This window comes from Chelonoidis abingdonii, chromosome 5 (genome assembly GCF_003597395.2).
Source record: "Chelonoidis abingdonii isolate Lonesome George chromosome 5, CheloAbing_2.0, whole genome shotgun sequence".
In the NCBI taxonomy this organism is placed as follows: Eukaryota; Metazoa; Chordata; order Testudines; family Testudinidae; genus Chelonoidis; species Chelonoidis abingdonii.
This window is the reverse complement of record NC_133773.1, coordinates 85198004-85224008: the sequence shown is the minus strand read 5'-3', so window position 1 is coordinate 85224008 and position 26005 is coordinate 85198004. Positions and strand designations below refer to the sequence as shown.

General features: G+C 41.7%; 1 protein-coding gene across 4 annotated transcripts in view; it reads left to right on the top strand.

Moving 5' to 3' along the window:
• The window catches only part of FAT1 (FAT atypical cadherin 1), a 177155-nt gene that overhangs the window by 40954 nt on the left and 110196 nt on the right, over positions 1-26005 (top strand). For all 4 annotated transcript variants that reach the window (XM_075066427.1, XM_075066426.1, XM_032799959.2 and 1 more), the window contains exon 3: positions 25649-25963. In XM_075066427.1, coding sequence (XP_074922528.1) covers positions 25649-25963 — 315 coding nt within the window. The remainder of the gene's footprint in view (positions 1-25648; positions 25964-26005) is intronic.

Sequence of the window (26005 nt, the reverse complement as noted above, 5' to 3'; positions counted from 1 at the left end):
CATGGATGAACTGTGGTAACCCTCCCCTGTGGAGAAGAACACAGTCATACATAAACCATTCATAACCATTCATAGTCCCCAAACATACTACTTCATGGGTTGCTATATATTACATCTTCCCAAATGAAGAAGTGGTTGTAGGTAGGATGTTTGACTGGCATCCTAGAGGAACCAGGGTCTGTGGCATGCCCTTTAAAGTGGTGGTGGTGTGTGTGTGTGTGCGCCTCCTCTTGCCTACCCCTCACGCGTCCCTGAGCCCCTACACTCACCCCATCCAAATTTGAGTGAATGGTGTTGCAACTGACATGGGGTCACAGTGCCACTCAGGCTTTGTCCAGCCAAAAAGTGGTTGAGCCATGATCTGGATAGCCCTGCCAGCTCTTTAGCATATGAGAAGAAGCCACAGGTTTATTCCCTGGGTGATGTCTGCCAATTCCTTTTTATAACTTCAAATTTCAACAATTCATGCAATAAAGATTCTCCTCTCATAGCCAAATTTCTTTCTCTGTCCCACCTCCTTGGAGGTCAGGGCCTGGGAAGTCTTGTGACATAACCTCAGGGTCTCTAGGGCAAGAAGGAAGTATTGACTCACCCGCACACCCTGGGTTGGCAGTTTGTTCTGCACACACTGAGTCAAGGTGAGCAGTGTTTCCTCCCTCACCCGGTTCAAGGTCCTTTGTGTTTTCACAGACCATCAGGAAGTCAGACTAGGGGAAGAAGTTCTCCCTACTCCCTGGTTGTTTTATGTTTCAGTTTCTTAGCTACCTGCAGAGGGAATCCAGCCCCCTCCTCCCACCTTTTCCCTGTCAGCTCCTCTTTCAATCGGGCTGACACCTTTCTGCATTTTGAGTCAGCCAGAGGAGTTTATATTACCCTGGCCATGTCTGTGCTAGCAAGCTTACAGCGGCAGAGCCATACCAATACAGCTGTGCTCCTGTAAGATCGTTTGTGTAGCTGCTCTGTGCCGATAGGAGCAAGCTCTCCTGTTGACATAATTAAACCACTTCCAATGAGCGGCAGTAGCTGTGTTGGCGGGAGAGTGTCTTCCACAAATATAGCGCTGTCCGCACCGGCTCTTCTGTCAGCGTAACTTACGTCACTCAGAGGTGGTTTTTTCACACTCCTGAGTGATGTGTTATATGGATGTAAGTGCTAATGTAGACATAGCCCCTGTCCGTCTTTGCCAGTGAAAAAACTGAATTTGGGATTAGAGCCCCATTTTCATTTCCAAAAATAACATGTCACAAGACATAACCTCACATGTTCCCACGGTCAGAGTCCCAGAACTTTGGTGTCCATATTGACTCAGGCTACAGGCAGATCGCTGGGGTTCATCATATCCAAATCTGCCTGCTTGCCAGCCCCTGATTAGGTACACCCCTCCCCCGCCCCCCATGTTTTCTCTAAGTCTCCTGGGTGGTACTCGACCGTCTTCTTTTCTTTGAGCCAGTGGTATTTGTTCTAGTCAGCAAGCTTTTGTCACTCTAGTTCTGCCTCCAGCTTCATCCATCTCTTGGACCTTTTCAGCTCCAGCCTCCACATCTCTGGTCCTCTCACTATTCCCACTACCTCTGCTGGACCATCTATGGCACCATCTCCTTGGTCCCCTGCATGCCGTAGGAGGAAAAGGGAGTTCTTCTAGATCCCTGTCTGGAGTGGGTTTCCCACTCTGCCTCAAATTTGGGAACATAGCTTGGCTTATTACCTCTAATTTCTACAGACCGTCAGCANAGGCAGGTGCTGTTACCCCAGTACCTCTCACCCCCCTGGGGTAGGTGATGTTAGCCAGTACCCCCGGGGGCAGAGGCCGTTACCCCAGTACCCCACCCCCCTTTCTATTAGCTCTTTGAAAAGACTGAGACCTTTTTCCCTGGAATTGTTTATAATCCCCTCACTTTTGTTAGTTTCTGGAGGAGCTGTTGTAACCCTACCCATGGAGTGGAACACAATCATACATGAACCATTCATAAATTTAATACAACTGTTCCCAAAAATACTGCATGGAAATGAAGTATATGTCACATTGTACCTTTAGGTTTTACCATAGGAAAGTATAGTCTGTCTCTCTGGAAGTTAGTTTCCTGAGTGATAGGAACTTAGTCTGCTATGTAGCAGGCAAGTTAAAACTTCTGTCTGTGGAATTTTCTCTTTGATCCAAAAGTAATGCCCTTCCTGTAAGAAAGACAAGGTAGGGTGGTGAATCAAAGTGAGGCTAGATAAGACTTTAATTTGTGTGGTTTTATAATGGTTATAATTTTTGGTGTTAAAACTCTGGTCATATACTTTACTTGCCCAAGAGATTAGCAACAGTCATTTCATTTATTTAAAACCCTTTAAAGACACTGTTTTAGTTACACGTGTGAAGTTTTATTGCTGAATTCCGGACTCAGCTTGAGACATAAAAGGAGTTGCCAAAGTATCAGACTGGCATTTGCAGTAAGTTTAAAAACTTCACTTCACTTCAACTAGTACATGCAACTGTTCTTGGATTACTTCTTTGGTGTACATTTGTTGCCCTATCATTATTCAGTTCTTTATTTTAAAGTTATTTCTCTGTGCATCCATTATGAAGATAGAGTATGCTAGTATGTGGTTTTGTCCTTTTTTTTATTAGCTGAACAGCTAATGATTAACAAATGTTCAGGTACTTATGTAAGGAATGTTGATTGCTTTGGGAAAATGCATGGTAATTATGTGAAGTTTCCTAAAGAAACTGTGTACCATAGTTAGTTTACTCTGTTGAAACTAGGTTGTATATCACATTTATAATTTAGGTATTTCACTGTGTTCAGATGTGGAAAAGGAGCCTCGTTGATATTTTTGAAAAGTATTGCCTGTGCATGTGATTTGCATCTCATCCAGTAGGGGATATAGTTTTGACTTGTTGGTTTTTATGTTTAAAACATTTAATGGTAAAAACGTGTTGGGAGAAAATGCACACTTGTCAGGAAGTGTGGAATTTTTGGTAGGTATCTGAGGAGGTATGGGTATTGTGAAAGACATTTGCCACACAGTTCATAGTGTTCACAGTGTCAGCTTCGTACCACTCCTAATCAGTTTCATAATGAGGAGTCACATGGGCTAAAGGACAAAGGTCCAGAGATCAGGAGTTGCATGTTTATTTGCCAGATATACCCCTATGTTTTCTGAGAAGTAAGTGCTAAACAATGGAATAGCCATCTGTTGTGTATGCTAGTGGTGGAATTTCAGATTTTGTTAAATGCATCCAAAGGAAGATAGTAATGACAGAAGTACTTAATCTAATGTGTCGACATTTAATAGTGCTTCATTGTAAAGAGACAGCTGCTTCAGATGAGGTAGGTGAAAGTCAGCGTGAGGAGTTTGGAAAAACAGTGATGGGGGAAAAAAATGAGTTGTGAAGTAAGTGACAAGGGCGTCAATTTACAGATGTGCACTGGCTAATGAGCCTACAGTTAAGAGAATATGATGATCACTGTGAGAGTAGGATTACTGCAGATTATTAAGGGTTAGGTGTAAAGTGAATATTGATCCAGTGTTTTCACTTCAAGCATCCGATGAAGTGGGTTCTAGCCCATGAAAGCTTATGCCCAAATAAATTTGTTGGTCTCTAAGGTGCCACAAGGACTCCTCATTGTTTTTATTGATCCAATGTGTGACCTTTAGGTTGACTAGAGCTGGGAATGTATGCTGTGCTGTGTGTGTAATTCAGGGAATGTAAAATTCTTTGAAAATTCAGTTGCTTTATCTACTCTAATAATGAGAATACAAAGTACTAGAGAATATAATGTAGGGAACAACTCTGGACTGATAGGAGGATAGAAAAGGTCACCTACTGGTCTCTTCTGTTTCTAATTTCTGTGAATGTGTGAATTTCTCTCAAAAGCAAACAAACCTTCTAAAATGGTTCAATAGAAAACTCAGTTTTGTCAATGGTTTGCAGTTTATCTAAAATAACACAGGGATCCTTCACTTGCAGTACCTAAATCAGTGTAGGAAGAACCCCTCCCCAGACCAAGCTCCAGCCCAGCCCTGAACTTGCTGTGGCCAGGAGACAGGAGCTCCAGCCCAGCACCGAACCTGCCGTGGCTGGGGGATGGGCGCCCCAGCCCCAACCCAGCCTGGCCTGGACCTGCCGTGGCCGAGGGAGAGGCATCTTCCCCCCCCCGCCCCAGCCCAGATGATGCTGTGGGAAGAGAGAGCTGGGGGAGGAGCCCTCTCTCTCTCCCTACCATAGCCCCGGGGAACCCCACTGCACCCCAAACCCCTCATCCCTAGCCCCAGCCCAGAGCCTGCACTCCCAGTCAGAGCCCGCACTCCCCTGCACTGCAACCCTCTGCCCCAGCCCTGACCTCCTCATCCCTGACCCCACCCCAGAGCCCGCACCCCCTGATGGACCACTCAGCCCCGCTGCACCCCAACCCTCTGCGCCAACCCTGAGCCCCCTCCCACATTCTGAATCCCTTGATCCCACCCCGCCACATGAATTTTCTTATGTGCATCAATATGGAGGTGATGTGTCAGACATCACCTCCGTATTGGCGCACACAACAAAATTCATTCCACACATGGGTGGGGAAAAATTAGAGGAAACACTGGTATTATCTACTAAACACTGGAAAAACACTGAAAATGGTACTTATGTCTAAGGGCTTGTCTACACTGTAAACTCAACTAACATATTACATGTTAATTTTTCTATGTAGATGCTGCTGATGTGCACTAAAGATTCCCTAGTGCAAGTTAACATAGTGGTGTTTAAAACAGTACTACTTTAACGTGCACTAGGGAACATCACAAAAAGATTACTCATTACAGTATATAGCAGGATCGTCGGCTCTTTTACAGTTAAAGTGCGGCTCATAGAACTTCTCATGCTGCTCCCCATTCTCCACTGACCAGACTGTTTGGGGGAGCTCAGGGCTTCTGCCCTATGGTAGGGTGATAGGACTAGGGATTTCTACAGAGAGGGAGGTGTTGGGGCTTCAGACCCATGGGGCACGCCTGCTGGGGCTCGGGGCTTCAGTGAGAATGGAGTTTCAGCCCCAAGCCCCAGCAGGCGTGCCCCATGGGACTGAAGCCCCGAGACCTCCCTGACCCTGCTACAGGGCTGAAGCCCCGAGCCTTGGAAGGCGTACCCTGACTCTCGAGCTTCTGAAGATCGTTGTATGCAGCTCAGAGGGTCAGTAAGTTTGTCCATATATGGTATATAGTACTGTAATGAGAAATGTATATACATATTTCATTAATGTATATACAAAGAGAGAGAGCCTTGAAAAACCTTGGTTTTTAGATGTCTACCTAAAACTCAAAAATTGCTAAAAATAACCCCCCCCAACAATGACATTAATTAAAAAAAAAATTAAAAAAAGCCCTACATATATTGAACAGAGCCCTGCAAACTTATTATTCACTGTGTCTGCTTTAAAAGTATTGTAGCCTACTTTTAACTAATACCCATTGAATTAATACATTTGATGCTGTCCTATTTAACTGGTGCACCGCTACCTCGCTATAACGCCACCCAATATAACACGAATTCGGATATAACGCGGTAAAGCAGTGCTCCAGGGAGGTCAGGCCTGTGCATTCCGGTGGATCAAAGCAAGTTTGATATAACATGGTTTCACCTATAACGCAGTAAGATTTTGTGGCTCCCAAGGACAGTGTTATATCGAGGTAGAGGTGTATAATGAACTCTTTTATGTTCTACAAGTTAACTGTTGATTCTTCAGTGCATACCTAAGAATTTGTTTAGATATATAAGTGTAGGGGACTGCAAAAAACTGTCACTAGCTAGGGTATTTCTGCTTTCTCGGCGGCCTTGTAAAAAGCGTCTGCTTCCTAAGTGGCCGGTCATTGTAGAGCACGGCATGCCAGTTATAACTTGCTTTTAACTGGTTGAAACCAGTTTGTATGGCCTTAGGCCAAAGGGCAAACATAGCCTGTAAAAAGTCCCTTCTTGTATATGTATAAGTTGCTTTGTATTGTGTGTATATATAGCTGTATGCTCCCGGTCCCGCCTTTGGACTCCGACCCAGGCCGAGCTGAGCTTCGGTGCTGGGTTCCCCGCCTCCGTGACAGCAACGCCCGGAGTCCCCGTTGCGGATGTGTCACTTTACTTTCGTTAAAGCCAATAACTCACGGTGTGTGTGGGCCTCGTTCTTGCAAAGCACTCTGGGTAGGCCCGTAGCCTCCCACAAACATTACAGTAGGGTATTTCTCACTTGCTAATTAATAATCAAGACCGAAAAACCCTGTAATCAAGATAAGCTATTTGCCTACATCCCTTTAAATACTTTCTCTCCTAATTCAAAAGCAAACTTCAGACTATTTTTACGTATAGCTTTGTTTTAAAAGCTCCTGTACAAAAGTAAACAGATATTAATTCAAAAGTAAAATCCATACTGATTATATGAATAAAAATATACCTATCCTGATCCTATAAGTAGAAGCCTGAGGAAATAAATGGATGCTCCCAGAGTCCCTGAACCCCAGATGTTCCAACCTAAGTACTTTTAGCCCTTGAATACACAAAAGAAATTGACTGTAATAAGAACTACTTGATCCTCCTAGCTCTTGTGTAAAACACCTTCACATCCAGATGCACAGTTGCCGCAAATGCTGGAAACACTCTGTTAGCTTGCTCTGTTTTAGTGCCATTGTGAATATTGGTGGCAGGTTGTAATAGCATGGATGGTTCAATTAGTCGTCCTGCTGTTCCACAGTGCACCAGCAGTTGCTGATGTCTCTCCATAGTATCCTATGTTTCTGAGGGTATGACTACACTTGAAATTTGGCAGTGCTTTGAAGTGGTGTGTGTGGTCGGAGCGCCAACGCTGGGAGACAGCTCTCCTAGCGCTGCACGTAAACCACATCCTCTACGAGTGTAGCTTGCAGCGCTGATTACGCTGAGGCTTTACAGCGCTGTATCTTGCAGCGCTCAGGGGGGTGTTTTTTCACACGAAAGTTGCAGCGCTGTAAAGTGCCAGTGTAGCCAAGCCCTGAGAGCTGTGCTAGGAGCTGTGGGAAGTTATCCAGAGGATTTTGCAACTGAAAATGTTCCAAACAGACCTAGCGTGACTGTGGGGCAAAACAGTGACAGCATAGCTGATATGGACACACTGAACTTCTGATTTACACTTGGAAACCAGTGGGAAGCCAATGCAATCTAAGGAGCACTGCTATAATGTTCTTCCTATGACCAGCCCCACTAAGTAATTAGGCCATTACTTGCTAAACCAGCTGAAGCTGCTGAATGGCCTTAGTGGAAGTCTCATGTAAAGTATATTACAGCAATCCAGTCAGCAGCACAGGTAGGAGTAACTGTGGCAAGGCCCAAACCGGAGAGCAGTGACTGGTTATGACCATCATGCTAAGCTCATATGGAAAAAGACACTTTGGCCCCTGAAATCACTTGAGACTTCCTTATCCAAAAATACTACTAAATTCTGAGCTGTCTTGACACAGGTGAAGAGGGATTCTAGAAATCCATTTGTCATGGGGGGGGGGTGGTGGAAAGAGGAATTTGCATTTTTACAGAGATCTTTAGTTTTTACATTTTGAGAACAAATAAAAACATTTACAGTAAAACCCCATTTATCTTAGCCTCCATTATCCAGCTCTTCATTAACTGAACCAGGGCTGACAGCCCCAGCCTGAGCCCTGACAGCTGGGGCTGACACCCAGAGAAGTATTTAGTATATGTAAGAGGTACAAATTACAATTCTATTAATTTTATTTTATAATGATTGATGGCACTGGTAGGCTTTGAATTTGCTTTAAAATGGCAAACACATTAATAAAACGTGCTCAACTGATAGCTATATATATAATGTGGCTGAGAAAACTAAAGTTTAGCATTTCATTTTAATTGTGGAAAAATGCGGATTTTTTTTTTTTTTAATCTGAGAATTTTGGGATTTTTATCACAGAAAACTAATATCCCTAGTGAACATGCTTCCTCAGTAGCTCTCTCACCACACACTTCCAAAGCTTGTCCTCCTCAGCCTTAGCTCAGTGAGTTTTGGGACATGACTGCAAGCAGTGCACACTTGTGTGTTCTTCCTTAGCTCTCGCTCACACAGGAAGTGTTCACACAGAAGATGAGATTTTGGTGCCCATCCTTTCTCTTGTTGGCTTCCCATTTGTTTTCTGCCTCTAGCTGAGCTGGCAGTAGATGTCTATGGCTGAGATATTCATTTCAACTTTTTTCCCCTGCACGTTAGTATACATCTCACAATGCTGAAAAGATTGATGGAAAGAAAAGGTGTAGATCTAGTCATAATCTCTACCCTCAGCACCCAGTCACTGTGGGTACCATCATCTCTGATCCCCACAGTCAGATAGGATAGGGAGTGTAATCAAGGGACTTAGAGGTGTCAGAAAATTGTAGTACCTGAGGCCAATTCTAGATTTAAAGTAGCTGAATCAGTTTGAGAAATATCAGAAGCTCAAAATTGGATCCCTCCAAGCCACCATAGCTCTGATTGACAAAAGAAGCTTTCTGGCCTCAGTTGATTTGTTTCCATTGCTGGCCCATTACCTTTAGTTTGCCTCTTTTTCAGGACATTTATAAAAACAATAGTGGCAATAGCAGCATGTTTGGGAAGTTTGTATATCTAGATATAGATACCAGTTTTGTCTGTCCCTTAAGACAAGAATGTGTCCTAAATGCCAGTGAGGATAATTGGAGCAAAGATTGCGCCAAATCATGAGAACACCTCATTAATAGCCCCAGTAAAGTTAGCTGGACTGCTTTAGTAAGTCAGGTGAGCAGTATTTGGCCCAAAGTCTTGTGGCAATTTTTATTTTGTCAATATTACCACTGTAGTGCTTCATTGTTACAGTAGCATAACCATGGCTTTCAAGCCTCTCTCTCTTTTAAAATCATGTTGATTGACCATGCCATAACAAAAGCTTCTTTTCCTTCCCCTTTCTGCCAAGAAATCAGGTTGCACTTGTCTGTGCTTCACTACATTTTCCTAGCAATAGAATAGTTAACATTTCATTTAATATACACTAATTTTGTATGCCTCTCCACATCAAGGTTTCAGCAGTATAAACTGTTTCTGGTATAGCAATTATATTTCTTTTCCAAAAATCTGACATACAAGTAGTGTAGTTGACAGAAATAAGCCGGAGCTATTAAAATAACTGTAAACCAGAAAGACAATAGGAGCTGTCTGCCTTTGTCCCAAAAGATTTCCTGAACTGGAAGTAATAGGCTGAATTCTAAGGCAGCCGCATCAGGGATCGTGTGATTGATTGCATCAACTTTCCCCCCCATATCTCTGAATGCATGCTCACTTTGTACCCTAACAATCTTTTTTTCTTTTAACCCACATATGGTTCGGATGACCCATAATTTTTGGTGAACAACTCTTTTAATGGCTATTTTAAAAACATAATTGTATAAAATTCTTTCTTACATTTGTTTATTTTTCTCATTGAGCTATGTACAAAGTTTTAAATTAATTTAATTAATTTTGTGTAAGAATGAAAGCAGTGTGATCACTCTTTTTTTTGTTGAAGTGTAGTTTAACTGTTTTTAGTCTTAACTAAGGGTATGTCTACACTACAAAATTAGTTTGAATTTATAGAAGTCGATTTTTTAGAAATTGATTTTATACGGTCGATGGTGTGTGTCCCCACTTAAGATCATTAACTCGGTGGAGTGCGTCCACAGTACCGAGGCTAGTGTCGACTTCCAGAGCATTGCTCTGTGGGTAGCTATCCCACAGTTCCATCATTCTCTGCCGCCCATTGGAATTCTGGGTTGAGCTCCCAATGCCTGACGGGGCAAAAACATTGTCGCTGGTGGTTCTGGGTAAAAGCAATAAATTGTTTCTCGCCTTTTTACCTGGGTTACCCATGCAGATGACATACCACTGCAAGCCTGGAGCTCACTCAGCTCACCATCACCGTATGTCTTCTAGGGCTGCTCGATGTGGTACTGCATTGCTGCACAGCAGGAGCTCATTGCCTTTTGGCAGCAGACGGTGCATTACGATTGGTAGCCATCGTTGTCGTCTCCTAGGTGGTCTTTTAGCTGACTTTGGTGAGGTCGCCGGGGACACCTGGACATAAATGGGAGTCGTACTGCATCATCTTCTGGCGAGCAGCCAGGAGACGACGATGGCTAACAATTGTACTGCACCCTCTGCTGCCAGCCTAAGATGTATAAGAGAGAGAGAGTGGATCAGAACAATAAAGAGACCAGATTTGTTTTATATTCATTTGCTTCCTCCCCCATCTCCATGAATAGTGGGTGGAGTGATAGCTCAATGGTTTGAGCATTGGCCTACTAAATCCAAGGTTGTGAGTTCAGTCCTTGAGGGGGCCATTCTGTGTGACAGCACTGTGAGCCATGTCATCAGTTGCCCCTCCCTCCATCGGAACAACGGCAAACAATTGTTTTGCACCTTTTTTCAGCGCAGATGCCATACCACAGCAAGCGTGGAGCCCGCTCAGATCACTGCCGCAATTATGAGCACTGTAAACACCACGTGCATTATCTGCAGTATATGCAGAACCAGAACTTGCAAAAACAAAACCAGGTGAGGAGGTGACGGCAGCGCGGTGACAAGAGTGATGAGGACATGGATGTAGACTTATCACAAAGTATGGGTCCCAGCAATGTGGACATCATGGTGTTAATGGGGCAGGTTCATGCTGTGGAACGCCGATTCTGGGCCCGTGAATCAAGCACAGACTGATGGGACCGCTTAGTGTTGCACGTCTGGGATGATTCCCAGTGGCTGCAAAACTTTCGCATGCATGAGGGCACTTTCATGGAACTTTGTGACTTGCTTTCCTCTGCCCTGAAGCACCAGAATACCAAGGTGAAACTACCCTCACAGTTGAGACGAGAGTGGCGATAGCCCTCTGGAACCTTGCAACGCCAGACAGCTACCGGTCAGTCAGGCATCAATTTGAAGTGGGCAAATCTACTGTGGGGGCTGCTGTGATCCAAATAGCCAGCGCAATCAAAGAGCTGCTGATATCAAGGGTAGTGACTCTGGGAAATGTGTAGGTCATAGTGGATGGCTTTGCTGCAATGAGATTCCCTAACTGTGGTGGGGCAATATCGTTATCTTGACACCAGAGCACCAAGCCAGCGAGTACATAAACCGAAAGGGGTACTTTTCAATGGTGCTGCAAGCACTGGTGGATCACAAGGCATGTTTCACCAATATCAGTGTGGGATGGCTGGGAAAGGTATATGACGCTCACGTCTTCAGGAACTCTGGTCTATTTCAAAAGCTGCAGCCAAGGAACTTTCTTCCCAGACCAGAAAATAACTGTTGGGGATGTTGAAATGCCTATAGTTATCCTTGGGGACCCAGCCTACCCCTTAATGCCATGGTTCATGAAGCTGTACATAGGCAGCCTGGACGTGCTCAACCTGTAGTTGAACAGCTCCTGACTAAGTGCAGAATGGTGGTAGAATGTGCATTTGGATGTTTTAAGAGCACGCTGGCACAGCTTACTGGCTCAGATAGACCTCAGCAAAACCAATATTCCCATTGGTATTACTGCTTGCTGCGCACTCCACAATATCTGTGAGAGCAAGTGGGGAGACATTTATGGCGGGGTGAGAGGTTGAGGCAAATCACCTGGCCGTTGATTATGCGCAGCCAGACACCAGGGGGGTTAGCAGAATACAGGAGGGTGCAGTGTGCATCAGAGAAGCTTTGAAAACCAGTTTCATGACTGGCCAGGCTATGGTGTGAAAGTTCGGTTTGTTTCTCCTTGACGAACTCCCCTCCCCTTGGTTCACTCTGCTCTCTGTAAGCTAACCACTCTCCCCTCCCCCCTTCAATAACTGCTTGCAGAGGCAATAAAGTCATTGTTGCTTCACATTCATGCATTCTTTATTTCATCACACAAATAGGGGGATAACTGCCAATGTATCCCGGGAGGGGTGGAGGAGGAGTGAAGCACTGGGTGAGGTGTGGGAGGAGGGAAGGACAATGCCACACTACTTTAAAACTTATTGAATGCCAGCTTTCTGTTGCTTGAGCAGTCCTCTGGGGTGGAGTGGTTGGGTGCCCGGAGGGAGCCCCATCACTGCATTCTTGGGCATCTGGGTAAGGAGGCAATGGAACTTGGGGAGGAGGGCGGTTGGTTACACAGGGGCTGTAGCGGCAGTCTATGCTCAAGCTGCCTTTCCTGAACCTCAACTATATGCCAGAGCATACCAGTTTGTTCCTCCAGTAGCCTTAGGCCTTAGCCCATTTAAAAGGAGGGGCTGTGGTTTTCAGGTTAACGTGCAGCACAAACCCAACTAACCCCCCACCCAATTCTCTGGGATGATCGCTTCACCCCTCCCCCCACCGCATAGCTAACAGCGGGGAACATTTCTGTTCACCTACAGGCAAACAGCCCAGCACGAACAGACACCTCTGAATGTCCCCTTAATAAAATCACCCTATTTCAACCAGGTGTCCAGGGATGATATCAGTCTCCTGAGGATAACACAGAGAGATAAAGAACGGATGCTGTTTGAATGCCAGCAAACATCGGGACCATATGCTGCCATGCTTTGTTCAATTATTCCAGACTATGTGCTACTGGCCTGGCATGGTAAAGAGGATGGAATAAGGCTGCTGTCCCCAGAAACCTTTTGTAAAGGCTTTGTGAGTACATCCAGAAGAGCTTTATAGAGATGTCCCTGGAGGATTTCCATTCCATCCCTACACGTTAACAGACTTTTCCAATAGCTGTACTGGCCGCGAATGCCGGGGAAAATTAATAATTAAATATGCTTGCTTTTAAGCCATGTATAATATTTAAAAAGATACACTCACCAGAGGTCCCTTTTCTGCCTGGCGGGTCTGGGAGGCAGCCTTGGGTGGGTTCGGAGGGTACTGACTCCAGGTTCAGGGTGAGAAACCATTCCTGGGGGTCGGGGAAAATGGTTTCTCTGCTTCTTTGCTGTGAGCTATCTTCAATCTCCTCCTCAGCATCTTTCTCGTCCCCAAACCAACATCCCTGTTGCATGCTACTCCATTGATGGAGTCAAAGCACACGTGTGGGGTCGAGCTGGCTGCACCACCTAGAGTGGCACGCAGCTCATCATAGAAGCAGCATGTCTGGGGCTCTGACCCAGAGTGGCTGTTTGCCTCTGTGGTTTTTTGTTAGGCTTGCCTCAGCTCCTTAAGTTTCACGCGTCACTGCTACGGGTCGCTGTTATAGCCTCTGTCTTTCATGCCCTTTGAGATTTTTTTCAAATGTTTGTGCATTTCGTCTTTTGGAATGGAGTTCTGATAGCACGGATTCCTTTCCCCATACAGCGATTGGATCCCGTACCTCCTGTTCGGTCCATGCTGGGGCTTTTTTGCGATTTTTGGGACTCCATCATGGTCACCTCTGCTGATGAGATCTGCACTCACCTGCAGATCGCCGTGCTGTGCAAACAGGAAATGAGATTCAAAAGTTCGCGGGCCTTTTCCTGTCTACCTGGCCAGTGCATCTGAGCTGAGAGCGCTGTCCAGAGTGGTCACAATGGAGCACTCTGGGATAGCTCCTGGAGGCCAATACCGTCGAATTGTGACCACGCTACCCCAAATTCTACCTGGCAAGGTCGATTTCAGTGCTAATCCCCTCATCGGGGGAGGAGTACTGAAATCGATTTTAAGAGCCCTTTAAGTCGAAAATAATGGCTTTGTCGTATGGACGGGTGCAGGGTTAAATCGATCTAACGCTGTTAAATTCGACCTAAACTCGGAGTGTAGACCAGGGCTCAGATTTGTAAAGTCTCTTCTAAATGTTTACAAATGTATTCTTAGCTTAATGCTCAGTTTTTATTAACTTTAGCCTTTAAAACTTTGTATCATCTTTATGAGCTCAACTAAAGCGAAGTTTTGATTAGCCATTAGCTGACTCCAGAATTTCTCTTCCATAGCACTGTATCCAACTTGTTCTGGACTGTTTGAGCTACCTGTAGTGCCAGTCCATAGTGACTGTTCCTTTCTTTCCTCCATATTCGATCACAATTTATCTTGTTACCATCTGTTAATAATAGAGAAGTGAGGTAGTGACAAACAATTCTGCTTCTTAAATTTTATGTCACGGTTTGGGTTCAGCTGCAATGCTGGAGCATTTTGGGTAGTCCAGTTTTGTTTGGAAGCAACATTTTACTGTGTGTGAATTTTTCAATTGCTTTACTTTGCGGTATGGAGGCTGTCAAGATTTGAAGGCTGTCTTTTTAGCCAGGTTCTTTAAATATTAACCTGATCCTGTATAAGTAATGTAAAATGTAATATTTTCATATTTCGTGGTATCTTTGCCTTAATAAAAAGTTTCAGAACAGATACTGATATACATAATTCTTCTACTAAGGGAACTTTCTTCTATTATAGTAATAATATGCAGAAATAGTCTAATTTTCATACAGTATGAAGAGGAGAAGGTCCAGTCATGCTGTGAAGGCCCTTCAGCTGCAGACTGGAACTGTCATCCCCTTGTTAATGAATTTGTTAGTGCAGACTCACTACAACTCCATCAGATTGCTGATATTGCTAGTGATTCGTTATTAGAAATTGAGAAAGTTATGTATCCTAGAGAATGGGCAGTTTGATATTCTCAAGGACCATCAGAACAGTTACCAGTATCCTCTTTCATTTATTAACGCTGTCTAAGCAGGATATTTTAGTAACTGGCTTTGGTAGATCTTAGCATGAATATATACAGCTATATTAAAGAATCATCTTTAGCAGTAACTAAAAAATCTTTGTTGACATCATTTGATTTTCTTTGTATGTTTACTATGTCTTTTTATTTAAGTCTGAAGAAAAAATTATAATTTCAGTATGCTCTTCCCTTGCTTTATTTATTCCTAGTTGCACCAGCAAAATATTTTTCTCAGAGTTCTTTGAAGCAGAAATTGGGAAGTCTAAGAGAGAAATCTTTAAACATTTTAATACCCTTCTTCTCTGACTAATTGAGCAAAGAATATTGAATGTGCAATTCTGCATACGACCAGTTCATAGAAAACTTATTAAATTAAGTAGGGTATATTTTATTTAATTGTAAAATGTAAACATAAATGTGACCCAAAATTACCAAAATTGAAGAGAAATAAGATGCTGAAAGATGGTGTGAGGTAATATTATCTAGGGACTGCTGTGGTAAATTAGAGAATTCCTAAATATACGGCCCACTGCATTGTTGGATTACATTTTTTTTTATCAGGCCTTTAAATTGATTTTGAAAGCATTAAAATACAAACAACCTGAATACATTTAAAATAATAAAGCAATTGAATTATTTAACAAATTAGAAATGTTTTATGTTATTGTAAGGTTCATCTTTGCTCAGACATTAAATAAATGAGCCGTTGAAGTGTCGAGAAACTATAGAAATCAGTGAAAATACTTAAAACTAAATTGATTTCTTAATTATGCACATTCATACTTTTCATATGTTTGCAAACAACTAATTTACATGAGTTATGCAGAAGATAGTACATTGGCTGGCTGTTGCTAAGTTACCAGTCTCCCTATTTATGCCCAGTTAGAAGTTTCTAGAGCAGATGAAACAGCACGTACACATGTAATTCATAAATTGCAAATAAAGGTTATATTTTGAAACAACGGCAATTTCTTATCAGATTTAAGAAATCTGATAGATGTTTTACCTAGGTAATCCAGCTTTATTGATGATAAACCTTAAACTGATCAAATATTTTCTGCATGGCTATCGCTCCTTATTCTTCAGAAAAAATATCAAATAATGCTTCCTATTCAAAGTATATGTACGATATAAGTAAAAAAAGGGAAAGCCCAGCGTTTTTTTTGCTTGGTTATGCTATCAAGACATTATTTAAGTCAGCGTGTATGTCATTTTTAAAAGCTCACATTGCTCACCACAGATCTTCAGTATTTTAAGAGTTAGACTGTGCCTCATTTGGCACTCTGCCCTGTTTATACAGTAGACAAGCTGACATTTTACTTTAGCAAAAGGAATCTCATTCCATTCCTTCTTTAGCAGAAGATTGCTTCAAGGAGTTCACAGGACTGAGGTTTTGGTCTTTTCAACTGACATTTTAACTGCTGAATAGTTTCTTGTCTCCATGACAGGACATTACAGCTTAAGTGCTTAGGGGCAATTGTTTTGCCTAGTTTAAAGATCCAGTAAGATCATGTGGTGGGTCTTTTTATGTGGCTGGACAAATAATATGCAGTTTTGTTGACATTACGCTTGGATGTTGTTTTAGCAAAACTGCAGACAAAGGGCTCAATTGTACCTTATAAGGAATGCCTCACATTGGGGGGTGTGGGGAGTTGCACCACCCCAGATTGAGGGCATGAAATAATTTCACTTTTGGGAATTCTGTAAGTTAAATGGTTTCAGACTCCCTTCCAAAGGTAGAACTCCTTCTGGCATACAACACTGTGGCTCTCCATGGTTGTGGCTCAGCACAGCCCTTTCTCTTACTCACCTGTGGTGCAGTCAGGCATAATCTAGTCTAACAAATCTTCTAGAAGATTTATAAATTTTCAAAGGCTCAGAAGCATGGAATTGGCTATAACTTTACAGAAGTATTCATTTTACATTTTTACACACTGTAAAGAATAGAATATACTAGACTAAAATGTATTATCTCCGTGTGTTAGAAATATAGATAAATATATTAAATGAAACATTTTGCCTTCTGTCCATCTACCTTGCTCTCCTTTACCATATCTGACTGTGAGTATGAGGCTCTAAAAGACACATAACACATAGAATCACACGTGCCAACTCTCCTGATTTGTCTCTGTCCCTACTTAAGGGGGAAACAATTGTGATGTCTGTCTCAAGAGCAGACAGACACTGCCTCTCCTCCTTTTCCAGATGGTTTTCACTTCTTGACCCTACTGGTGCTGCTGTCTTCTTAGTAACTTTACAGCTCAGTGCGACACACAGGATGAAAAGGTGGTAAATGGGCATTAGTAGCTTTCTCCTACCTAGCCAGTCTTTGGCCTTGGCTACACTGGCGCTTTACAGTGCTGCAACTTTCTCGCTCAGGGGTATGAAAAAAACACCCCTTTGAGCGCTGCAAGATACAATACTGTAAAGCACCAGTGTAAACAGTGCTGACGCTCCCAGCGCTGCAAGCTAATCCCCATGAGGAGGTGGAGAACTCTCTCCCAGCGCTGGTGCTGCGATCACACTCGCACTTCAAAGCGCTCCCGCAGCAGCGCTTTGAAGTTTCAAGTGTAGCCATACCCTTTGTCAGTGGCAGCAGCAACCTTAAGGTTAGGGCCAGGGAGAGATCATGCTTTAGGAGGAACTCATAAACTGCAGAGGGAGATGCAGAGGGAGTTTAGGAAAGGGGGAATGGGACAGGAAGAGACAAAAGTGGGAATTTTGTGAAGAGGAAGAAAGAGAGACAGAAATACATCTTGCCAAGACAGAGGAGGAGCAGGCCAGCAAACATTCCCATCTAATCTGGTAGTGGTAGGGGCCACACTTCTTCCAAACTGTACCAGAAATGCAAAAACAGAAGCTAGAATTCCAGATTATTTGGATCAGAGAGGTGAGACTGTGTGCGTATATGTACTTGTGTTCAGGTGCAGGGGATGAATTCATAGGAAAATTCAAATCATACTAGGGTATTTAATGAAACCATATAAAATGGGATTATGCCATCATTGCTTGTGTATAAATTTGCAATGAAACATCATTATTGTAACATCATTACATCATGTATTAAGGTGACATCATTATGTAATATAAAAGGCAGAGGATGCAAATGTTGGAGGACCCCCCCCCCCCGACCTTTGTCATTGTAGAAAAGTGGAGTTTGAAGAACAGCCTGAAAATTGTATCTGTTTTGAAGCCCTTATAATGAGCAGAGAAATTTTGATAGCCTTGTTCATGCTTCACAGAAGTCCCATGAGTATCACTCGAGGAACGTGGTACTAATGAGCATAATATAAGTATCAGAATCCATCTTTATGTGATTCATATACTTTAAAACAACAGAACAAATGCCAAAAAGAGAACAAACCAGAAATTTGACCAAATAGCCACACAATCTTCAGGCTGATTTGAACCTCTTTTTTCAAATATTGTCAGCTGTGCATAGGAGAAATACAGCTGTGCGTACATTCACATAGCAGGGAGGGACTGGATGAGAGAGTGGATTTCAATAAACATGAAGTTAAAGCCTTCTCTGGATATTTTTTCCTTTTGCTGCTTGAAAATGGGTAGTATACAGGTTAAATCCATCTTTGTACTTTTATGCCTCACTAATGAGTTAAAAGATTGGAGAAGATAGGATACTGTTTTGCTGTCAGTGCAGACTGGTGGCAGTAGGGAAAACATGACTCTTGGTTTGTAATAGATTTAATTTTTAATACTTCATTTGGACTATCTATTGAAGGTCATATTTGATCAAAATATATGTTCATGCAGTTTTCAAAATAATACTGCTGTTACTTCACATAGCAGTAACAGGCTTTAAAAGTGGCTGAGGAAGGTTTTGATTTACCAAGCTTATTAGAACTTAGATTAATTAAGTTTGTAATCAGATTTCAAGCATCATGTTCCAGGCCAGGGATTTCTCTTCGTTTGTTTCAAATGTCATTCCCAGGGCAAGCTTTGCTAAACTGCATTTTCATGCTTTGCTGAGAAATGATTGCAGGTTTTGATTTCCATTACAGAGTCATTAATATTGTTAATGAGAGTTTTCATGGATAAGCACACTTAAGGAGGATCATCCCTGGGAATTGGGAGTATTATAGTTTGAGCATTTGTTAATTGGTGTATATAAGACTGTCTGCCTTTCATTAGATTTATACATTTATTCTTGCTTTACTAGTGACTTTGGTCATAGTGGTTCGGGCTATTTAATTTAAATTAGACATACTATTAAGACCCTGGAAATTCACATTTTTGTCAACAGTTCTTTTTTGTTGAGAATGAGACATGTACTACATTTTAAATAAATCCATTTTGGCTTTTCTAACCTAGATCAGCCATGATATTCTCCAAATTGTGAAGTGGATAAAACATGGGGCATGTGGCCATGGTGGTGAAGGAAAAAGAGGGTTGTACCTCTCAACCTGCAATCCTATTTCCTCAAATATTGTGCTCTTGTGGCAATTTATTCATCCAGACTGATGCTGTCTCATTTAATTCATTTAGGATCGTCTGCTCTTACTGAGTACCTCTTACTGAAGTCATTAGCTCCAGTGGGAGGAAGATCGTGCCCTAAATTTGCAACTGTGCGTAAATGAGGAAAGAACTTGGCCCCATGCTCAACTCTAATTGGAGAACACTAGTGAATTTTTTTTAACTCTAGGTTAGTAACTTTTTTTCCCAAAAGGAAATATCAGTGCTGATATCACTTTACAGATTACAGTCTGAGATAAGAGTCATCGCATAATTATGTTTTCTTCTCACTGGTCTAGGAGTAAAACCCTAATTTTGTCCTGATCTCTTGAAAGGCTGAAGAACTTCTACATCTAGCCTAGTGAAAAAGTTTTGGAGCTGCAGATTTCACCATCCCCCAACAGATCTAGATTTGATGGACAAGAAGTCTTTAGCAGATACAGAAACCCTAAAGAAACTTTTAATGGTGATTTTCCTTCTTTGGAGAATGCAGTTAAGTGTCAGGGGCAAGATAGGGAAGGGATCATAATATTGGAAAAGGGCAAGATTATCAGGTTGCCTAGGCAAGAATTCACTGATAAAATTTCCTTGCTATGAAAGGAAAGTAACAAGAAGTAGTAGTGCCTATCCATAAAATGTTTAAAATGTAGAGGAGGCCATTCAAAAACCTTCCATTAAAAACTACCTAACAACACTGAAAAATATTAGTGATGCTTATAAAGGGCCAGATTCTAGTTTACATTAAAACTATTTTATACCACCCTGGCAGTGTAAAAAGACTTTCAGTAGGTGTCAGTGTAACATAGTGCCACTTTTAAGACCTCTTTACACTGCCAGAATGATATAAAAGGACCTTAATGTAAATGAAAGTCTCGCACAGTGTGTACATTTTGATATTCTACCTTTCCTCTTCATTTTAATAACATACATTTTGAAATACTGGCTTTACTGTCAGTCTGATATAAAAAATTGTCCTTCAGCACCTTCATCTTTTGTCATGAGAGCAGGTCAGTTGGAGGTGTGTTAAAAAAAACAGAAATATATATCCCAAACTCTGTGGTGGGGAATGTTTTATATTTATGTGAATTAAGCACTTGTTAAAGTGATGGGCTTGCAGCATGAATTAGAGCCAAGTGTAGCACAATCAGGAATTGAAATTTACATTTGTCTAAGTCCAGCACTTTGTTCTTGGACCCATGCCAAAAAGCAATGGCAGATGGAGGGAATAAATGTAGTTCTCATGTATCTTAAGATTTGATACCTTGTAAACCACCAGAGCTAGAAACAAATATATTTGTTTCATACAGCTGAAGAGATGGAAACTCTACCCACAACTATCTCAGTGGAAAGAGCATTTATTTACTGCCCTTGGCTGGTCACAAGGTACCAGAAATCACGCCTTTTCTGATTCTTTCTTTCTTAGTATTTGAAGTCAAACATAATTTTTGTGATTGCTCTCTTGAAAACCACTGGAGCTCTAATCCAAAGATTTACTCTGTCTGAAAGCTTAGAATGCTGGCTTTCAAATGGCATAAAGCATTAGTCTAGCTCGCATAAAACCATTAGTCTGCTCTAACTCTGTGTGAGATGGGCTACTAGAATAATATAGTAAAGATTTACAAAGAGGAATAGTTGGCAGACCAGCACAAGACCTTTAAGGACCAATACGCTTTTGGGAGCATTGGTCCTGGACCAGTGATAGGGAAGAAAATATTGTTATCCTTTTGAAAAGCATCTTCATCCTGGTTTAGCTGATTTGTTCCAAGCCTGTAACTTCATGAGCAGAGATTGCAAATTGTATTGAATTTTGTGTGTTTTTATGTGGCCCAATGTCCCTTGAGATTTAAGGTGGTCCTATTAGTTTCATTCTTTGTTGGTAATTTAAAATGTTTAAGGTCAGGTCTGAAGGAGAGGGGCTGGTAAGAGATTGTAAGGTGTGGTTTTGTGTGTAGTTTCTGATACAGACTGGACTTTGATTTTTTAACTATTGAATGTGTGTTCGGTTGTATATTTCTATGGGGGATCCCTGGCTTGTCACAGCCAGAATTCCTCCGGGGGAGTGCACATTGGATTAGTAGCTCTGCCGCATTTTGAAAGATGAACTCCTCAGAGCTGGCCTGGTATGAAGGGGAAAAGCTGAGTCATGCCCACACACTCACCCCTCCATATCCCTTTCAAAAGTTTAGCTCTACTAACCAGGAGTAGTAGGTCTGGCCCCAAAATAAATTGTGGCTGACCTGTGTGCAAAGGGTGAGGGAAAGCTGCTTGGCCTCATTTCTTCCAGCCCTGTTTTGCTTGTACCATATACTAAAGTGGCTTTTTGTACCTTCATTTTTAATATTGTCTGACTAACTTAATTCTTAGAATGCATATGTGTCCATTTTTAAAAAGGTGTCTATATTCTCTAATATGCCCGTCACTGATATCTGTTCTAAAGTGTAGGGAGGTGGAAAAGTTTGTATTTCTGCTGTATTTTGTTTGCAAATTTGAGGAATCTCACATCAGGTAATGTTTTTTATTTTTAACATTAAGTTCAGGCCCCAGTACAGATATCAGTGTTGTTTTTTCCTCAACTGGTTTTTCCTCACCTCTTTCACACTTGTTTAATCTGATTCAAACTTTTAAACAGCAATCCTATTGAAGAAATATTTGTTCAACAGTTCGGGATTTGTTCCAACATGAAAAAATGGAAGAATGATTCATTTCACTCTCACTGTCAGCTTAGGTAGATTTGGTTTCCGGATCCTAATCACTAATGCAGACTTACAGTGCAGGTGACCCTAGAGCAAGTTAAAATTGGAAGAATTCTGAAAACCAACACTGTCCTGTTGGGAAGACATCTGTGCTAGATGAGTTGTTCACTGGTTAATTAATCAGTAGCTCTGTAGGTTTGTCATTGTAAATTTTCACAAAAATCATTTTCACTTTGTCATAGTGAAGAGTTTGTAGAAATCATCTGATGGACCCAGACCGAATTTGAAATGAAACTAAAAATAAATGTACTAACATTTTCAGGAGTGTCATGTTTCTAGTTGTTACCCTGATAATCCTTTTATATCAGAGTTGCCAGGTGTCTGATTTTTGACTGGAACATCTGATCGAAAAGGGACCTTGGCAATTCTGGTCAGCACTGCTGACCAGGCCATTAAAACTCTGGTTGGCGGTACTGCTGGCACAGCAAGGCTGGCAGGCTCCCTGCCTGGCTCAACATGGCTCCCCAGCAGGCTCTTAGGTGGAGGAATGGCCATGGAGTCTCTTTGCGCTGCCCCTGCAGCTCCCATTGGCTGGGAACTGTGGCCAGTGAGAGCTATGGGGGCGGTGCCTGCAGCCGGAGGCAGCACATAGAACTCCATGGCTGTCTCTTTTGCCTAGCAGTTGGAGGAACATGTCGCTGCTTCCAGGGAGCTGCCTGAGATAAATGCCATCCAGAGCCTGTGCCCCAACCCCCTCATGCACCCCAACCCACTGCCTAAGTCCTGTGAAAATGAATAAGTGAAGATGGGGGAGAGTAAGTGACAGAGGGAGGGGGATGGAGTGAGTGGGGGTAGGGTCTTGGACAAAGGGAGGGCCTCAGGGAAGGGGTGGGTCAACGATGTTCGGTTTACTGCCATTAGAAAGTTAGCAACCTATTTTATATGGTTCCCTTTTGAATCTAGGTTTCTTTTGTTTTTGTGCATTAACATTTTTCTTGTTTAAATAGTTGATTTAAAGTTTTCAGGTGTTGGGGGGAGAGATGTCAAGGGAGCAAGACTTTGAGACACTGTCTGTAGCTAGGAGTCACCATAACTAAGGAGAAGTGGTGGAATTTGTAATAGGGGGTGGGTGAGTGCCTTGAGGAGGTCTGTCTTAAAGTTAAAGCCTACCCTTCTAAGAGCTTCAAAAATACACATGGCCGTTTTAAAATTAATCTGCCATTTTATTTTGACGTAGTTGGTGTTAAGAAAGCAGGAGGGGGGACATACTATGGTGATAGTTGCTCAACCCAATAAATAAGCATGCCATTGCATTCTACACAAGCTACAAGCGACAGAGAAGCCCTGCTAGAAGCCCTGCTAGGAGGGAATTAATGTAATCTAGTCTTATGGTTAGTAGGGCATGTAGCTTTTGCGAAGTTGCTGCAGGATAAATAAGGGCACAGCCTGTGCAGATTGTTCAACTGAAGCTCTTGCATGCCACATTCAATACATGGGGTTTCTATGGAAATGCTGTGGTTAAAAGTAATGTTAGAATTCTTAATCTGGTTCATTAACTCTCAAGTAAGTCGTCTTTATAAGTAAAAAGACAAAAAAAAGTATACCAGGAGTAAATAATAGAAATTGATCCTGGAAATTTGGGGGGAATACAGATCACAGACAGATGCACTTAAAAAGAATTTGTTTATGTTCTCTGTGATGTTTAGAAATTATGATTGCAGGATGAAGCCCACAGCTAATTGGCAACTTCTTAACAGAGATATAGTGATTGCATATGATGATTATTTGTGTTTTTTGAAAGAAAATTCTAGGTAAACAAAGTACAAATACGAAGTTGAAAAGTGGAAAATATAAAAGGCAACTTATTTTGAAGCAATACCATATCTTTTCAGTACTTTGCTGGTATTAGTGGATTCCTCTGCAAAAAAAAATGTAACTAGATAGCCACTATTATCTGTTTTGTTTTCAAGACCATCCTATACAGAATATTAATTTTTGTTTTAATATACAGAACTCTCATTTGCCATTCTCTTGGCCCGAGCCCTACCGCTTTCTACATTTTACACAACTAGTTTCCAGAGTGACATCTGGTGGTGATTCTAAAATATTGAATGCTATGTTTTGAAATTATATGCATTTCTGCTTTAACAGTAAAAGGTTACTTGAATATTCTTTCTTGTATTAGAAGCTAGCTTTTCCAGAAATAACTCTATCATTTTGGATTCAGGGTTTTTCTCATCAGACTCTCATGCAATTTCCTATAAGAACAAAGACATAATTAAGAGTTTGAGAAACTGTTAATCGTATTATCTTCTTCTTGGGCCAGATTATGTTCTCTGATATGTTCATACTGCTCCTAATGGGACCTCAGTGCCAGTTATGTTTGGACCATAATTTGTCCTCAGATACACAATCTGAAGATATACTTTTAACAATGCTTAAACCTCTTAGAGTACCATTCTTTGTTTTAGGGAGGGGCAATATGCCTCCCCCCACCTACGAAAAGCAAACGTTGATTATGTTTAATGAAGGAAGGGGAATACAGCAGTACTATTTTTACAAACATCATGCTTCAGAAGGTACACCTATAAATGTCCATTTACCTAGATCCCATTTTACTGACAGCATGCATAAGCAGAACAGATGTGCATATAGTATTTTCTCCTATCCTGTGCCTATCATGTAATTGTTTCCACAATCCCAAACCTAGCTGGAATGTCACTGTTTTGGCTCATTTGGGCTCCAATCACAATTAGATCTTTATGCATTACTGTAACATAAACAATAATGATAATGATTACTAATGACCGACCTTCACAATGCCCCTTTATGATTATCACATACTATTGCTTTTTTTTTTTGGTCCCTCTCTTTGTAGATATTAAGGTATTTTTATGTCAGGTCCTCTTTGGGTCTAGCTAGAAAATAATACCTGGAATCAGACGGTCTGGATAATGTAAGAAAGATTGGCTCATTCTGTAGCGGCTACTTTGTTTCTTTAGAAATAGTGAATTTTAGTTCTTTTTAGGGGTACACAATGATTTGCCAAAGTAACAGCAAACATTGTAGCTGAGGCCTTGGCTACACTGGTGCTTTACAGTGCTGCAAGTTTCTCGCTTAAGGGTGTGAAAAAACACCCTTCTGAGCGCAGCAAGTTACAGCGCTGTAAAGCGCCAGTGTAAAAAGTGCCCCAGCACTGGGAACGCGGCTCCCAGCACTGTAAACTAATCCCCAAGGGGAGATGGAGTACCTGCAGCACTGGGAGAGCTCTCTCCCAGCGCTGGCGCCGCGACCACACTTGCACTTCAAAGCACTGCCGCGGCAGCGCTTTGGAGTTTTGTGTGTAGCCAAGCCCCAAGGCTGAGAAGGGCAACATAAACCGCTCTATTTTCAGATTTCTCAGAAAGGTTGTATATGTGGATTCAAGTATTTATACACGTTGAGAAACATTCATTTATCTAATTCACACAGACACATAGCTACATATGAGTGTATATGTCATCAAATTTAAATAGGTTCTCACTTAATTTAAATGGTGGTGAATAGTTCAAAACCCTGGTACTAAATCAGTTAGATAATTTAATATGGTGTTAAATTCTCATTGTCAAGAGTGATGAATTAAGAGGGTAAATCAAGTCCCAAAGACTGCAAATAACTCATAATTAATATCTTCTGGGCAGAAATATTTCAGGAATGATGTTAAATAATCAGATAATTCTCAAGGGAGGTTAAAAAAGAAAACAGATTTATAAATATTGAAACAATAAAGTATGAAAATTCAGACCCTTTTAACATTTTTTCCCCCCTAACTTACTCTTTATACTTATGGGGAATTTAATATTGTTCCTTTTTTCCCTCCTGTTGAACAGGTGTAATAGAGACAGCTGATCTGCTGGACCGTGAGACTACCTCACATTACTGGTTAACTGTTTATGCAACAGACCAGGGTGTTGTGCCTCTATCTTCTTTCATTGAAATCTACATAGAAGTTGGGGATGTTAATGATAATGCTCCGCAGACAACAGAACCTGTTTATTACCCAGAAGTCTTGGAGAATTCACCTAAGGATGTATCTGTCATTCAGATTGAGGCATTTGATCCTGATTCCAGCTCTAGTGAAAAGTTGACCTACAAGATTACAAGTGGAAACCCACAGGGATTCTTTTCAATAAACCCCAAAACTGGTATGTATATATGAAAGTTTTATGTGACATGTGTATCAAGTA